Here is an 18,395-nt window from a genome sequence, read left to right as displayed (position 1 = left end):
CTAGCTGCAGACATGGATGTCCAGGACGTCTTGGTCTTGGGAGACTCGGACCTCCTGGTGCATCAGATTCAGGGTGAATGGGAAACACATGATTTGAAGTTCATATCATATCGACAATGTTTGCACGATCTGAGCAAGCGATTCCGATCAGTGGAGTTCAGACACATCCCAAGAGTTCACAATGAGGTTGCTGATGCTTTGGCCACTTTAGCATCGATGTTGCACCACCCAGACAAAATTCATGTTAACCCATTGTATATCCAGGTTCGTGATCAGCATGCTTATTGCAACATGATAGAGGAAGAAATGGATGGCGAGCCATGGTTTTATGATGTCAAGGAGTACCTCAAGATAGGGATATACCCGGAGCAGGCCACCAGAGATCAAAAAAGAGTCATTCAGCGATTGGCAAGTGGATTCTTCCTCAGTGGAGGAGTGTTGTACAAAAGAACCCCAGATTTGGGATTGCTGAGATGTATAGATGCCAGTCAAGCCACGATAGTTATGACAGAGGTACATGCTGGAGTTTGTGGACCACATATGAGCGGATATGTATTGGCGAAGAAGATTCTTTGAGCAGGGTACTATTGGCTCACTATGGAGCGTGATTGTATCAATTTCATGTGGAAATGCCATCAGTGTCAGATACACGGAGATTTGATTCATTCTCCAGCCGATAGAATTGCACACAATGTCAGCACCATGGCCATTTGTTGCCTGGGGCATGGATGTCATTGGACCTATTGAGCCGGCAGCTACCAACGGTCATAGGTTCATTCTGGTGACCATCGACTATTTCACTAAGTGGGTTGAAGCTAAAACTTTTAAGTCGATAACCAAGAAGGCAGTGGTGGATTTTGTTCACTCCCATATCATTTGCATATTTGGGGTCCCAAAAGTAATCATCACAGATAATGGTGCTAATCTTAATAGCAATTTGATGAAAGAGGTATGTCAACAGTTTAAGATTGCACACCGCAATTCACCCCATATCGTCCCAAGGCGAATGGAGCAGTTGAGGCAGCCAACAAAAACATAAAGAAGATACTGAGGAAGATGATATAAGGGTCCAGACAATGGCATGAGAAATTACCATTTGCATTGTTGGGTTATCGCACTACTTTTCAGACTTCAGTAGGTGCAACTCCTTATTTGTTGGTATATGGACCTGAAGTAGTAATACCGGCAGAAGTTGAAATTCCATCCCTTCGGATTATCGCTGAAGCTGAGATTGATGATGACGAGTGGGTCAAAGCCCGGTTGGAGTAGTTGAACCTGATTGATGAAAAGAGATTGACAGTTGTGTGTCATGGCCAGTTATATCAAAAGAATGGCGAGAGCCTACAACAAGAAGGTGCGCCCCAGAAAATTTGAAGTGGGGCAGCAGGTGTTGAAACGAATCCTGCCACATCAGGCCGAAGCAAAAGGCAAGTTCGCCCCGAATTGGCAAGGGCCATTCATTGTAACCAGAGTGTTGTCCAATGGCGCTTTATGCTTAACAGACATCGAAGGGAAATGCGTCCACATGGCTATCAAATTTTTACGCAGTTAAGAGATATTATGTATGATTTCTTTTAGTTGTAATTATTGTTTGTTTGTACTTGGCATTTATCGGAGAATGAAATGACAGAGGCAATTCTTTCTTCTATCCAAACACTTTAACCTTTGCTTCCCCTTTTGAGCCTTATTTGTTCTTTCATACCCCTCTTTTGGAATCATTAATGAAAATGAAAGAAAAAAAAGAGAAAAAATAATGGTAATAAAGACAAAAGAAGGGTAACAAGAAAAACAAAGGATTGGGAACTACGTTTGACCTGATTCCTCAAAGAAGGATACGTAGGCGCCTCATGGCTCGATCATAGTGTAACATAGTGTGAATAATGTAACATAGTGTAACAAAAAAATAAAAATCCACAAGCAAGAAAAACTGGGGCAGAAGTTTGCGTTTGTAATTTTGGTAAGAAAGTTTGATTCCAAGAGTTGTACTATTTTAGCCATACACAAAAACCCCTATTGATGTCCAAAAAAGACCTCCTAATCAGTATTCGAGAAGTGCCAAGTCATGCAAACGGAAGTCGGGGATAGCACCCCGATTCCCAACAGAGAAAAGGATCATGGACTGGAAATGAATTGATAGCCAAAAAGAATCCCCAACAGAGAGAGTGATATCAGCAACACTCCAAATCCCCAGCTGAAAAGATAAAATAAAATGAGAGAGTCTTATCGGTGAAAACCTTCACAGGCACCATAAGGCGACGGGAGCTGAGAGAAATGAGAGAGCCTTAGCAGTGAAAACCCCTCGAAGGGCACTATGAGGCGACAAGGCAAGATTGGCGGAAAGGGTCCACATTTAGCAAAAGTTGAGTGTTTGTTTATCCCCAACAAGATGAAGCTGTCCGAAAGATTGATTGATACGAATAAACTGGGTTGATTAATCCGGAATGCACGACATGATCGTTGAGGATCGGTTATATCATTCAGATAAGTTCTTTTCTTTCTTTTTCCCCAGCATTTAACGACTTCTTCATTTTCTATTTTTTTGAAATCATCGCTTTTTCATTTCTTGGTTTAAAGATTTTACCTCCCTAGTAGTTTATTTTTGAAAAGGATTTTCAGAGCTTACTACCAGTGGCCAAAATGGTGCAAAGCAAAATGCGAAGAGGACAGGCCAAAGATAAGGCAACAAAGCGAAAAGAAGTTTGTCGCAAGAACAAATGACGAATGGGTCTAGATCCCAAGAGGACAAAATTTCCCGAGGAAGTCGGGGAAAAACAGAAAGAACAACAGTTGAAAAGTTATGGATCAAATTCCAAGAGGATCCCCAGCAGATTTGTGAGATACAAGAACAACTTCGACAGATTCTCGACAAGTTCCACAATGGTCGGACAACATAGAGCGGGGAAGGAAGAGAAAAGAACAACCATCCTCAGTAGGAATATCAGCCCCAGCAAATAATATCATCCCCAGCAAGTTTTATAGCAAAGCAGGGAAAAGAAAAAAGGAAAAACCATCCCCAGCAGAAGTGGCACGACCACTCGCCACGTTTTAAGCTAACAAATTTTTCTTTGATTTAAAGAAGGGAAAGGAAATATTATTGACAGTAGGAAGACATGGCCACAAAAAAGATTATCAAACTGGGGCAGAAAACTTTCTCTCATTACGAAAATTTTCTTGAAATAAGATAGCCACTTGGGGAAGAGGAAGATAACACAAGTTTTGAAGGAAGTAAAATCCCCAGCAGTATACGAAAAGGGAGATAAAAGTTTTAAAGAAAAGCAATCTTGGAAGAAGCAAAATAACCCAAAGTTTTAAAAGTAATGGCCTTTGAATCAGTATCATCCCCACCATTGTTAAAAGGAGGAGGATAATTCCCCAGCAGTGTTATTCCCGGCAGGTTTCAGGGAAGTGAAAGCGCCAGCTTTAAAGGAAGTAGTCTTTGAAGAAGAAAAATAACATATTTGTGAATAAAATATCGGGGTTATCCCCAGCAGTTTCTCATAGGAATAAAACACCAGTTTTTGAGAGAAGCAATTGAAAGAAGATGATTTAAGTTGCTGAAGTCAGGAGCCCGCCTGGAGAATGGAGGCTGAATTATTTTAAAAAGTTGTTGAAGTTAGGAGACCGCCTGGAGAACGGAGGTGTGACTTTTAAGAAAGTTGTTGAAGTCAGGAGCCCGCCTGGAGAATGGAGGCTGAATTATTTTTAAGGAGTCGTTGAAGTCAGGAGCCCGCCTGGAGAATGGAGGTGTTGCATTTAAAAAGTTGTTGAAGTCAGGAGCCCTCCTAGAGAATGGAGGTGTTAAAATTTAAGAAGTTATTGTAGTCAGGAGCCCGCCTGGAGAATGGAGGTGTTAAAAAAATTAAGAAGTTATTGAAGTCAGGAGCCCGCCTGGAGAATGGAGATGTTAAAGTTTATGAATTTGTTGAAGTCAGGAGCCCGCCTGGAGAATGGAGGTGTTACATTTTGAAAAAGTTGATGAATGGAGGCTGATTTATTTTCAAAGTTGTTGTGGTAACCTAGAGAATGGAGGCTGATTTATTTTCAAAGTTGTTGTGGTAGTCAGGAACCCGTCTGGAGAATGGAGGTGTTAAAATTTAAGAAGTTATTGAAGTCAGGAGCCCGCCTGGAGAATGGAGGTGTTACATTTAAAAAGTTGAAGGAGTCAGGAGCCCGCCTGTAGAACAGAGGTTGTTATATTTTTAAATTGTGGAAGAAGTCAGGAGCCCGCCTGTAGAATGGAGGTTGTTATATTTTTGAATTACTGTTGAAGTCAGGAGCCCGCCTGGAGAATAGAGGTGTTAAAATTTAAGAAGTTGTTGAAGTCAGGAGCCCGCCTGGAGAATGGAGGTGTTACATTTAAAAAGTTGTTGATGAAGTCAGGAGCCCACCTGGAGAATGGAGGTGTTACGTTTTGAAAAAGTTGCTGAAGTCAGGAGCCCGCCTGGAGAATGGAGGCTGATTTATTTTCAAAGTTGTTGTGGAAGTCAGGAGCCCGCCTGGAGAATGGAGGTGTTACATTTAAAAAGTTGAAGGAGTCAGGAGCCCGCCTGTAGAACAAAGGTTGTTATATTATTAAATTGTGGAAGAAGTCAGGAGCCCGCCTGTAGAATGGAGGTTGTTATATTTTTGAATTACTGTTGAAGTCAGGAGCCCGCCTGGAGAATGGAGGTGTTAAAATTTAAGAAGTTGTTGAAGTCAGGAGCCCGCCTGGAGAATGGAGGTGTTACATTTAAAAAGTTGTTGATGAAGTCAGGAGCCCGCCTGGAGAATGGAGGTTGATTTATTTTCAAAGTTGTTGTGGAAGTCAGGAGCCCGCCTGGAGAATGGAGGTGTTAAAATTTAAGAAGTTATTGAAGTTAGGAGCCCGCCTGGAGAATGGAGGTGTTACATTTAAAAATTTGAAGGAGTCAGGAGCCCGCCTGTAGAACAGAGGTTGTTATATTTTTAAATTGTGGAAGAAGTCAGGAGTCCGCCTGTAGAATGGAGGTTGTTATATTTTTGAATTACTATTGAAGTCAGGAGCCCGCCTAGAGAATGAAGGTTGTATCATCTTTCGAAAGTCAAGTTGGAGTCAGGAGCCTGCCTGCAGAACAGAGGAATACATTTCAAGATCAAATCAGAAGTCAGTAATGCGGAGGGTCACAACAAAAATCTCCAGCATAACAAGCTTTAATGTAGGAAGCAGTGTCCCTAGCAGACAGAACAAAATGATAAAACTTGTGTTCAGAAAAGCAAAAGGCCAGTGTCATCCCCAGCAGTTTTCGGAAGAAAAAGCACTAGAGGAAACACAAGCCGACAAGAAAGCAAGGCAACTAGAGCGAGTGGAAGATAGATAAGATTTTGTAATTCCTAGTTTAGTCTAGCCTCTTGTTTTCTTTTGAGCACAATGTAACAAGGAGATCGGTAAGCAGTAGTAACAACATGCAGCAGCAGTAACAACAAAATTGCAGTCCCATGGTAGTCCCAGCTACCAAAACTTCCCGAACTACATTAACCTGATTCCCTTTTAGCCAGGGATATGTAGGAAACCTTTGAAGCAAAGGTTCGGTAAACCTTGTCAAAAAAATGCTTCACACGGAGTATTCCAACAGGCAAAAATCGCTCGAATCCGCTCCCTTTATCTTTGCACGAAAACTCTTTGTGTTTTCGGACAAAGAGGGGCCGCTGTGAGCACGTAATTTTTGCTTCACGAAAAAACTACTCCAAAAGAAATCGAAAATTAAAACAAATTTCCTTGGTGTGCAATTTTTAGAATTTGCGCGGTATTTTTGGATAATTATTTGTGTTTTTATCTGTGAATGTTTATCCTGTTTTAATTAATTAAAATACAAAAACAAAAATATGATGCATGCATATTTAGGATTTGATTGTGCATTTAGGAACTAATCGAACCATAATTTGGTTTTAAAAGAAGAAAATCACAAAAATATGCATTTAGTCTATTTATGTCATTTAAAGTGTGCCATCGTGTGATTTTATTTTAATTAAATGTTTTAACTTGTGTGCTAATTATTGTTAAGAGTTAATTAATATTTTGTAGTTTAATTTTGGTTTTACAATTTATTTTTAGAATTTTTGTTAATTATTAAGTAAAAGAATAAAATGAAAAGAGTTGAAAATATAAGGCAAATCGAATTTGGGCCAAAATTTTAGACCAAAAATCAGGCCCAAACATTCAAAAGACCCGGTCCATTTCAGCCAGTCCCTCAGAAGACTCGAACGACGTCGTTTCTGAGTCTCAAATCTGGGTCGTTGATTTGTTTCAATCAAACGGTCCAGTTCAGCCCCTGCATAATTGAAACGACACTGTTTTAGGTGATTAGATCTGAGCCGTTCATCTATCTTGATCCAACGGCCTCAAGGCCTCCTCTATACCCGACCCATTTTCACCCAAGGTCAGCCCAATTTCGTATAGAGACCAAACGACGTCGTGCCATTAAATGAAATGATCCAGGCCGTCGATCGTGCTTGATCGAACGACCAAGATCAAACAACCCCGCCCCTATATAAACTCAACCTCCTACCCCAGCCCCTCTAACCAAACACCCTCCCTCGTCTTCCTGTTCATCGTCTCAACTCAGAGGCTGAACCAAACACCCCTCACCGAAACCCTAGCCTCCATGACACCCCACCGCCTAAAACCCGGCGGCAACAACGCCGCCGGTCACCAAATCAACACCATAAGACCATCAGACCACCCTTGCTCCAAATATGTTAACCATCTGGCTGGAATCTTCCTGAAAGTCCTCGAATCTTCATTTGAAGATTCGAGCAAACTTGAAACCCACCCCAATCAGTCCCAAACTCACACCCAATAATCACCTTGACCTCCTCTTTGCTAATCCCTACCAGATTGGCTCGAATCCGAGTAAAACTCATCGAATGGCGGATCTAGGACTCAACAGTTCGAGATTGTTTCAAAGATGTTAGGGTCGAACGGTTTCTGGTTAGTATTATAAGTCTAATTCTGATGAAATAGACGTATAATACTAACTGGAACTCAAGTTCGAAAGGGCGTATGGTTGAAATCCAAGAAAAATAGTGAGTTCTTTTCAACTTCTTCTTTTTCCTTTTTCTTTTCTATGTATTTGTTTGTTTGTGTGATTAGTCATTTTTTAGGGTTTTTAGTTTAAGTTAATCCAATATATATATATTCTGTTTCTTTTTCGGATTTTGGTTGGATTAAATATTTCAATGTTTGTTTAAGTAGTTCAATCTATTCTTCGTTTACCTAAATTAGGTTCATTGTAATTCGTCTTTTGTCCGTTATTTTCCCCATTCTCCATCAGTTTATATTCTGTCGATTAATAACATAGGTTATAAATAGTTTCGTCGATTAGTTCATTCCTATTTGTAGACCAGTAAGTCCATCAAATGGTTTAATGTCGTGTTATGTATTCTGATCTGTAGACACTTAGCTTCAAGGCATTGTCATTGATCCTGCATTCTTGTATAGGTTGGACTTAGAATCCCTGCATGTGTGATTGATTTTGATCTAGTTTCAAGTTTAGTTTTAATGATTTTGTTGAGTTCTGTGCTATGATTTAAATTCAGTTCATTTTTGTTTCAATGGGAACTCAACCTTAGTCATTCAGTTGTTAGGAGAATTGGTTATAGTTGTTAGTCAGAATTAGTTTTAGATAACTGTTAGTTTGAACAAATTTTAGAATTAAAAGTTTTAATATAGTTGAATAATTGTATTAGGGGCAGTAATATTAAGGGGTTTCAGGGGTGATTTGGGAATGAAACAATTAGGATAATATTTTAATGTTAGTATTTTGTTAGTGGGATATTAATTAATATGGTAATGGGGAACAAAAGGGAATGGGGGGCTGAAAATAAGGAAAAGTTTTCCTTAGTGGATTTTAAGTGGAAAATTTCATATTTAGTGGGAGAAAGGGGGTCGGGTAGTAGGTTTAAAAGGTAAGCAGGTCTGTATAAGAGGGGGAAAAACATTTTCTGAAAAATACAAAAGGAAATCAGTTCTTCAGGCAGTCTTAGACAACATTTTGAAAGCTAAAACATTCAGTTTCCCTTTGAGAGTAAAAAAGGAAATGGAAGCTGAATTTTGAAGAAAGGAAAAACATTCATAGTTCAAGTTAAAAACCTGCTGGATTTTATCATCAGAATTCAGTAATTTTAAAGTTGAAATAGGCTGACTTTCAAACTAAAATAATTGTTTGGCATTGTTGGTTTTCAAGTAGTATTTCCTGAAGTGTGCTATTGGACATCTGTTACTGTTTCATTGCTATTTCTGGGTTTTTTTTCTCCATTGGTTTTCGGGACTGCTGGTTGTCAGATTTTGTTCCGTTGGTTTTAAGTTGCTTGTTGGTTATTGTTGTTGTTGCTGTTGTCTGCTACTGATATACTAATCCTCACCTTCTTCTTCTATTCTATTATCAGGTACACTACTTTGAATCACCTCGATGTTTGATTATTGAAGTTGAAATAAAATGGACGGAAGATTTCTGTATTAATCTATAGAATAATTGTATTTTAGTTAGATATTAGTTATGTGTTTCCTGTTATACGAAGGGTAGAGGCATGTAGTATTAAGACTATTTTTGTAAGATCACTGATTAGCAGCTAGATAGGGCATAGCGTTAGAATACGGACCTAAGATCTTTGAAATGACGTGAATATTAGTCAATACAGTATGCATGTTTAATTTGAGCAGAATTGTTAGATTGTTGAACTATTGGACGTATTTCTGTAGGAATTGCATAGTTATCAGTTTCAGTTTTACTAATTCATATATTTAAAATAATGTAACTTCGGAATCACATCCAACTCGAATTGGTAATTAGTTAATGTGGTGAATTGATTTAATTGGCTGGTAAAATCTAGCTCTGAACTCGCGAATATTGGAATAGAAGTAACTTGGAGTTTGTGATTTTTTGAATCTTGTTAGTAACAAAGATCCGTAAGTGTTAGGCAAATATAATTGGTTAGTAATTTCGTATAATCCATAGACTTGATATATTTGAAGTGCGATTCAATGTAGTAAGGCTAAGAACACTAATCCAATATGTTATTTAAGTTATGATCAAGCTTAAGCAAACTTTCGTAATCATTAGTAAATAAGGTTGACTTAGTTTCAAGTAGTTGAAAACAATTAGTTCCAACGGTTCAATTCATCTAACAATGTGGGTTTAAATTAGTTAGAGGATAATTAGTTTATTTTGGTAATATTATTTGTAAATTCCGCATTCTATTTATACTTTCAATTTCAGTAATATTTAATTATAGAATAAGGCATGAAACAATCTCCCTTTGTCTCGATTGTAATTCCAGTTTGCATTTGTCTTAAACCGATAAGTAAGTAGCGGCCTTTTCAAGCATGTAATTAACTAGGATTTTTCTCTTTCTTAGAGACGAACTTAAATAGAAAAAATGTAGTCACTTTATGATTATCCTTTTAAAATAAATGAGATGAGCCTCACCAAATAAAACGCACGAGCTGCGGGGCCCTCAATAATTGGTTAATAATTGTATAGACTTCAGGATCGGCCACTTAGTGAATTTCACGGCTTTTTCCCAAAAATAACAATGTGTTAGTCTCTTTAGGCGCGTATTTTAATAATGTTATCTTCCTAAATTCGGGTGCACATTTATGTGACCTAAATCCAAATCTCAACGTCGTCGAAACGTGTCAATAACCACGGGTGCATTGATATGACGTGGTTCGAGACCCGTTTTCACGATGTTGTAAGTCTTTTTTTAAAAAAAAATAATAATAAAAGCAGTTCAAAGTTAAAATTGGCACATAAGTTCATAATTGTTAAAATCAGATAATTAAGCTAAATACGACAGTTGAGCGACCGTGCTAGAACCATGGAACTCGGGAATGCCTAACACCTTCTCCCAGGTTAACAGAATTCCTTATCCGGATTTCGGGTTCGTGGACTATAATACAAAGTCATTCTTTTCCTCGATTCGGGATTAAAACCGGTGACTTGGGACACCATAAATCTCCCAAGTGGCGATTCTGATTCTTAAATAAAAAATCCCGTTTCGATTGTCCTTTAATTGGAAAAACTCCACTTACCCCTTACGCCCCTGCGGGCGCAGGTAAAAAGGAGGTGTGACAATATCACATTTTGATTCAGCCAGCTAGTTGGTTCGCTCGGTCACATGTAGTCAGGCAACGAGTGTCATGTTATGTCCAGGCCCAGATTCGGGGCGTGACAAAGTTTGGTATTAGAGCACTAGGTTCAAGTATCCTAGGGAGTCTAGGAAGTCGTGTCTAGTGGAGTTTCCTTTATATGTGTGTGTCGGCCACTCATATAAACGGTTAACTACCAAGACATACAGGATTGTCTCATCTCTTTCTACTCTAAATCATGTCATGAAGCTTAGAGAAATAGGTAACCTTCTCTTCCTATTGAATTTCAAACGTATTGGATGCCCAAGCGACGCGCGGGAGAAACCTATGGTCCTGGAGAGGATAATTGCCCATTGGGGTATAATTATGGAGTACAACTTGGTAAATATGAGACTTGAGAGGGTGTTAAAAGTGGGATGTAATGGATAATAGTACAGATTAAAGAATAACCTTATGAGAAAGTACAAAGGCAGTTATGATATCTTATGGTTATCAGTTTACCTCAGTTTCTAGTTATACAGTCTTTCAGTTAGCAGGTTTATGGTTATTCAGTATGCTAGTTATTTGTTATTCAGTTACCAGATTTCCAATTTTAAGTGTATCTAACATCTGCTGACTTGGGAGTATACGGTAATGCCTACGGGTGCTAAAAGAAAATGTAAGTAACAGTGATTATAGCGAAACCTTCACATATTTTAGGTCCGGATTAAGATCAAGACTCACCGGATGGCGCAGGAAGCGATTTATCAGATGATTGTATACTTTGAAGGATAAGTTTGTACATGGTAGTGTGTTCGTATGTGTTCTACCTCCTAGAACAACTTCATTTAATTTTTGGAAATGGAGCCACAAATTGGATGATGATAGTTCAGATGTCAGACCTTAACATTGGTGACTATAGTTTTGGACAGAAAAGAGCCTAAGGGTAAAATACCTAGGAGTCAGAAACATTTGTTATTACCAGAGGTGTGATTTCGTACAACTCATGCAAATGACTAGAAGATATGATGTATGAAATAAGAACCAAGAGCAGCCAATATTGAATTTCAGGGAATGATTTTAAGTTGTTTAGATTTATTCAAATCAGAACTAGAAGTACCACGTTAGTAAGCTACTATAAGAAGCAACTACTGATGTAAGATAAAATATATGGTAGTTCCCCCTTAGATTATGTGACTAAGTGATTACCCCGGATGTTTATAGTATGATATGATTTTGTATTATGTAGAAAGTTTGGGGTTAGATATTCTAATTTTATTTAAGATAGATGAATTCCTTAAGTGTGATGTAGCACATAGTTTAGAAAGAAAAAAAGGGGGGGATAGTATGCGACCATAGAATAGAGTCGGATGATGAGGGACGTTAGAAATAACCTTATTCCTCACTCTAGTTATCCAAACTAGAACAAGAAAACATGATTCTAGTAGGTGTTTAGTAAAAGGATAATAAGTAAGTTTTGAGTAGATGCAGTGAATTAGCAATTTCAGCAGAGCTAGTAGAGGCGAGATTTGATTCACTTAGCTAGGTTACCTCTAGTGAGTGGATGGCAGTTTGAAATATCGAACATGTGTTAGAACCCAAAAAGTCTAAGTTAAACCCGAAGTACAGCGATAGTGGAAAAAAATAAGCTAGCAGTGAGAGCACAAACTATAGAAGAATAGCCTTTAAGAATTATCGAAAAAGGGTCTTCCCAAGATTGACAGTGAGAGCAGAGTTAAATTGTTAAGATTGTGTGTGATAGTTGTGAATACATTAGCTTTTCGTTAAGTGAATAATTTGGTTTTTCCTAGTAAGAAATATTTCTCAGAAGTAAGTTGGAAGATGAATTGTCATTGATGTAGAGTGCAAGAATTGCAGAAAATTTAAAGAAAGTTGTTCGGATCCCAACAAAAGAGAATGATCTACAAGTACAAGACCTTAACCTTTGGTGTGAGGGAGAGATATGAAAATCGTCAGTAAGTCCAGTTGGAGACCAGAAACTCGAATAGTAGCATGGGATATGAAAAAGAAAATCAGTTCGGTAATGAGGGAAAATTTGTATAATTACCATAGGGATTATGTCTAACATGTGTAAGAAATACAAAGTGAGTAGAATGGTCACTAAGCTTATTTATTGATGATAAAGTGATCACAGAAAAGCTATAAAATCATGCCCAGTTATGTATCACGAGGGTAGTGTCATTGCACGAGACTCTAATCTTGGGAGTATAGACTTTAACAATTCTATAAATGTTTTCAGGAAGTGCTTAAGGAGATAAAGTGCGGGAAGTATAACTCATGATTGAGGTAGATAAGAGAACTCTAGTAAAAAAAGTTCACCAGCCAAGATAGGAGTTTGACTTCGGACTCCGAAGATGACGGAGTTGTTGTCTAGAACAGGACTTGTTCCCCTTAGTAGCCCAAGAGAAGGATTTTTTTGATGATCCCTACGTGTTGCAGTTGAAGAGGAAATTCACAAGTATAAAACAATGGCTTTTGAATAAGGGGGAGATGATGGTACTTCGATGTACCAAGACAGATTGTGTGTTCCAAACATAGATGGACTTAAAGAGGGAAGATCATGTTAGAAGCCCATGATTCTAGGTATTCTTTCTATCCAGGTTCCCCAAGTATGCATCATGACCAAGGAGATTTATTGGTTGAACGACATGAAAAAGAACATCGTAGACTTTATGACCAGGTAGAGCATTTTATTTAAACAGTTGAGGATATGTCCTTGATGTTAAAAGTAATTGGGATGATCACATTCCTCTTATTGACCTTGCTAATAATAACCTACCCTTCTAGTATCAAGATGGCACCGTACGAAGCTCTGTATGGGCGAAGGTATAGATCACCAATTGGTTGGTTCGAAGTTGGAGAAGTGGAGTTGTTAGGACCCGATTTGGTCTATTAGACTATAGAGAAAGTTAAGTTGATTCAAGAGCGTTAAAGACGACTCAGAGTCGCCAAAAGTCCTATTCGAGCATGCAACATAGAGACCTAGATTTTCAAGTTGATGATTGGGTGTTTCTGAAAGTTTCGCTTATGAAAAGCGTTATGAGATTTGGGAAGAAGGGGAAGCACAGTCCCTGCTATATTGGGCCATATAGATTCTTGCGAAGGATCGGTCAATTAGCTTATGAGTTAGAGTTACCACCAGAATTTGTGGCTATACAGCCACCACTTCACGTGTCATGTTATAACATTCAAGTTTTCAGTACTCAGATATTCATGTCAGTTCAGTATTCGGATACTCATGTCAGTTCAATATTCAGATACTCATGTCAGTTTAGTACTCAGATACTCATGTCAGCTCAATACTCAGCTACTAATGTTAGTCAAATACTTAGACATTCATGCCAGCTTAGTACTTAGATTACTCAAATATTCGTGCCAGTTCAATATTCATATATCCATGTTAGTTTAGTATTCACGTATCCATGGCAGACCAATATTCAGTCAATGTAGTAGTCATTCAGTTCAGTATTGCAACTGTTTAGTAATCAAGTATTCATTCAGTTTAGTATGCAAGTGTTAATGAAATTTCATGATTCTACCATATCCGTTTAAGGTTCGAAGTTAACAGAAGTTACAGTCAGGACAATCATTCGAGGACGAATGATCCCAAGGGGGAGATAATGTAACATTCCGTACATTCGGAATAGATGTGGATATGTTAAATGGGTATTAATTTGATACTTTATACATATGAAGTCCTAGCGGGATGATTATAGGTGAAAATAGTTGTTTTGGAATCAAGACGGAGCATGAGGTGCATAAGATTTGACAAAATCGACTAAGTTTGCAGAAGGTCTGTATTCCATCAGTGTTTTGTGAAATTTGTAAGGAATTAAGGAAAACTCAAAGCATTAAAGTTATATACCTTTGAAATAGCTTTCCAACGATATATTATGGAGTCCGAACGGATCTCTGTGCAAAGCGTTATGCGTGTTTTACAGAAAAGTATGCGATATGCGCGCCGGTAGCGCACCCATTAGCGCGTCCGTGCTAATTTGAGGTAGTGTTACTGCCGTTTAGCGCGGGAAAGCCTCTAGTAGCGCGGGCGCGCTAGTGGGGGGGTCATTTTAAAGCTATATTTCGTCCCCCACAGCCCCAAAACATAAATACTTGCTCTAGAAAGGGAAGCTCTCAAAAACCTAACTCCTTAAGGGTCCTTCCACCATCCAAGATAAGTTCTAATGGTGATTCTAAGTCGATTTCAATTTTCTAACATCTTATTAACATGGTTAAACCCTCCATATCATTATATATTTGATTGGCACACCATTGTTGAGAGAAGAAACCCTAGAACTCGAATTCAAGAAGATTGAACGTCAAAAAGGTAATATCTTCACCCTCTAATTGATTCTATCATTGGATTAATGATTGTAGACTTTATTCATGAGATATGAGTTGATGCGTTTGATAGAAAAGCATGAACGGTGATAGGTTTGGGTTGTTGACTGATTATTATTGGTTATGAGTGTTGATTACCTTATGGGTGATCAAGAATAATGTTGTTTATAACCATTTGAGACTTTAGAATTTATCTATGAGCAAGAGAATGAGTTATTGAGTGTAGAAACACCATTAATAAGGGCTATGCCACCGAGTGTTTGATAAAATGCCTAAGTGACCAAAACACGAGTATTATTGCTAATATGGAATCCCTTTAACTTGTATTGATATAGATTAAAATTGAAAGGGTTGGCGAATGTTGTATTATGCTCAACAGCAGGAAGTTAAGGTATATGAGGCTAACTCTCTATGTTTGGGAATTTTAATGATTCTCCCTACACTACATTTTTTTTATGACGTTACCAATTGCCTCAAAAATATAGTTAAGCTTAGTTCCTTGAATAGTTGTAGAACTTTTATTCTCTATCTTCATAACTCGTTCATGACTATCATTCTGAACGTTGTGAGCTCAGTTCGTATTCAATATAGACTTGGGTTTGATGTCCCTAAGTTTCAGTATAGCTTACTCAGCATGTCATAAACAATTGAAGTTTTAGTGATCATAATCAGTTCAAGAATACATGTCTCAGTCTAGTCCTATTCAGTATTCTAGTATTATGTAACTCAGTGTGATCCAGTATTCCAGTATCATGTAGTTAAGTGTGATTCTGTATTTCATTATCATATATTGCAGTATGATTCTTAGTTCCTGACTTTAAATCCCTGAATATTGAACACTTGTATTTGGGCTTGAGGCCACAATTTATGCTTTATGCATTTTGGACCAGAGGTCGCAGTTATGTATACGTATACTTGGGCCCGAGGCCGCAGTTGGTGCACATATATATATATTAGGCCTGAGGCCGTAGTTTAATATTTAGATAAACATGTTGTTCATCATTCAGAAGAGGGAGTATTCATAACCTTACTTCCTTTATTCAGTTCAGTTATCAGTTATTAGTTCAGTTATCAGTTATCTTTTCGGTTATCAGTTCAATTACCAGTTCTCACTTCAGTTTCAGTTTCAATAGTTATCATTTCAGTTATCAGCTTAGTTTCAGTTTCAACATTTATAATTCTTTCTTTCAGTTGCTTTACATACCAGTATAATTCAAATGTACTGACGTCCCTTTTGCCCGGGCCTGCATCTCACAATGCAGGTAATGATTTACAGGTCAACGATGCAGAGCGCTAGGATTCTCGTACCAGCTATTTGGTGATCCCCAGTTCTTTCGGGGCATTATCATTACTTTATAGTCTGTCAGTATTTACAGATAGTTAGTGTTTTCAGTACTTCAATAGAGGCTTCATAGACTAGAGTAATAGTTAGACAGAGTCGCAGTCTTTTCATATTAAGCTATGTTGGCTACAAATATGTTTCAAAATTGTATTAGTATTTCCTCACTTTGATTTATATCATTCAGACTTTCAGTATATCAGCATGTGTTAGTTTATCTTCCGTATTCAATATGTTATGATATCACATGTTGATTCAGCTAGCCAGTTGGTTCGCTCGATCACATGTAGTCAGGCACCAAATGTCGTGTTACGTCCAGGCCCAGGTTCGGGGCGTGGCAAACAAGATCATGAAGAATCATGCATATTACTCCACATGATAAATCAATGTTCCAATTTATGATTAGGTTAATATATTGAATTAATTGATGTACACAGTAGTGAAAGTAGTTTTTACACTTTAACAGGTTATCTGCAGCAGCTTTTAAGTTATAATAAAATAAAATTACTATAACTGTCCCTTAACCAAAAACAAATAATTCCCGGGCCCAAAGAGGCAGAAGTATTACTTATTATTGATTAAAATTGGACTTTGAACACCCTTGTATAGCCCATTGCTGACAAAGGGTGTTCAAAATGAACACTCTAATTGAATTTTCTGGCTTAGTCACACGTGTGTATGCAAGTAATCATAAAGATACGATTGCAAAGCAACAATATTCACAAAAAGTAAAGCGTGAAATTTCACAAACTCTTGAAAATTGAAAGACATAAAGAAATATAGAAAGTTCAAATTTTTGAACATAAGAGATTCATGTGAAGTAATTAAATTTCTCTCTCTAAATTTCCATTTCCATTTTTCATGCATCTCTGTTTTCACCATAGTTGAGCTCTCCTTTTGAGCCATTCTTTTATTTCTCTAATACTAATGTACAATTGAAAGTTAGATATTGGAACATCTAAAAGCCAGCTTAAAGTACAAAAAAGAAAGGAAATTAAAGGAAAAAACTGACAAACAAAAGAAAATACTAAGTGTTCACAAGACATCAATAACCCTTTGTTTCTTTCTACACTCAAATGCCAACAACTCCATCTCCCTCGTTCTTTTGCCACCACTACAACTACTCATATTATTTTCAACAACAATATTATTAACATCTTGTACTTTGCATATATTCACTCCAAATAATCTCACCATTTTTACAGGTTGAACTTGAACTTGAACTTGTATTTTATCCAAAATAGGAGTAATAGTACTGGATATTCTAGCCTTCAAATCAATATAAAGCTTCTTATCAACTCCATTAGATCTTCCAAAACATACAATATCTCCAGCCTTCAAGTTCTTCTCCTTAACAAAACGACTCCACCCTTTAGTCAACACATAACTTTGGCTACTATTCCAATATGAATATCGAAATCTCCACACTTTCCCATTCATATCTTCCAAATTTAATAACATTCCTTTGGAATTATTTTCCAAAGGGAAGTATCTCTCCGCATGTTGCTTTGGAATTACTAGCCTATTAAGCTTTCCCACATCACTTGGCGTTACCGCCTTTTCGAACATTAGTTCACGAGCTTTACTCATATTTTCCACATCAAATGAATTCACTAGGGCATTTTCACATCCCCTTTTATCATTCTTGTCAAAACTATAGACTTTCTTGCTATGTTCAAGTTCGTCATTATACGTATGTTTACGAAGCATGTCAACAATTTCAGCCTTAGAACGTGCATTCAAGAAGGAAATTTCAATCTCCACTTTATCACTATCACACAATGGCTTGAAATTTGTGACGGCGTCTTTGCCACGGAAGCGTTGCGCGGCGATATCATAAGCTTTGGCTGCTTCATCTTCATCGTTGAAAGTACCTAACCAAATCCTTTGATGTTTTTCGTAGATTTGTGCGCCCCATCGGCCATTTGGTTGAGGGACAACTCCTTTAAATCTTGAAGAAGCCAACTTTTTATTAGATTCTGCTTCTATGCTGCAATTTAATTCTGCGTCTATTATCACGCAGCTAGTTCCACTTCCCATTCGGGATAATCTAGTTGATATTAGTGCTTGAGCAAATGATAGAGAGTCACTAGTTGTGCTCTCTTGTTCTATGCAACAACTTCCGTCCATTGAATTTCTTGTTTTGTTTGATGAGAATGTAAAAGTTCAAGAATATGGTTAATTTTGCAAAAAAAAAAAAGAAAAAAAAAAGAAAAGAAAAAAGAGGAAAGTTAAGAGAGGAGAAAGAGAGATAAAGAAGTATGAATAGGGTTGTTGATTGATGAAGTCGTTGAATACATATATATAAGAAACTCTGCCCCAAGTTTTGGCTGCAATAATCAATGTTTTATTATATGAAAAAAAATACAACTGGTCATGCAAATTGTTTAGGGTGTTTGAAGAAATTGAGATGTGGGTGTTGTGGGTCAACCAGAAGCCAATAAGTTTAAGTGAAGATTCAAAGATGATGGGGGTGGGGGAGGATTTGAATAGTATGTGGTCACGTATATTTGTTGTTTAATTTTTTTTGGGGGTGGGGGGTGGGAGAGGGGAGGGTGTAAATTGTATGTTAGTGATATGGGTGAAGCTACAATTTGGTAAGGTGGTCAATAA

The 18,395-nt window shown here is 37.6% G+C and overlaps 1 protein-coding gene across 1 annotated transcript; it reads right to left on the bottom strand.

Annotated features, from left to right (window-relative positions):
* Positions 1-16,606: 16,606 nt before the first annotated feature.
* Positions 16,607-18,079, bottom strand: LOC107788490 (AP2/ERF and B3 domain-containing transcription repressor RAV2-like). Its single transcript, XM_016610167.2, has one exon. It carries the CDS (start codon positions 17,910-17,912, stop codon positions 16,818-16,820), a length of 1,095 nt encoding a protein of 364 aa, XP_016465653.1. The 5' UTR covers positions 17,913-18,079; the 3' UTR covers positions 16,607-16,817.
* Positions 18,080-18,395: the final 316 nt, after the last annotated feature.

Source organism: Nicotiana tabacum, chromosome 16 (genome assembly GCF_000715075.1).
Source record: "Nicotiana tabacum cultivar K326 chromosome 16, ASM71507v2, whole genome shotgun sequence".
NCBI lineage: Eukaryota > Viridiplantae > Streptophyta > Magnoliopsida > Solanales > Solanaceae > Nicotiana > Nicotiana tabacum.
Note: the sequence above shows the minus strand (reverse complement) of the source record. Positions and strands in the feature narration are given on the sequence as shown.

Coding starts and splice junctions, on each gene's coding strand:
- LOC107788490 (XM_016610167.2), bottom strand. CDS start 17,912: ATGGACGGAAGTTGTTGCATAGAACAAGAGAGCACAACTAGTGACTCT.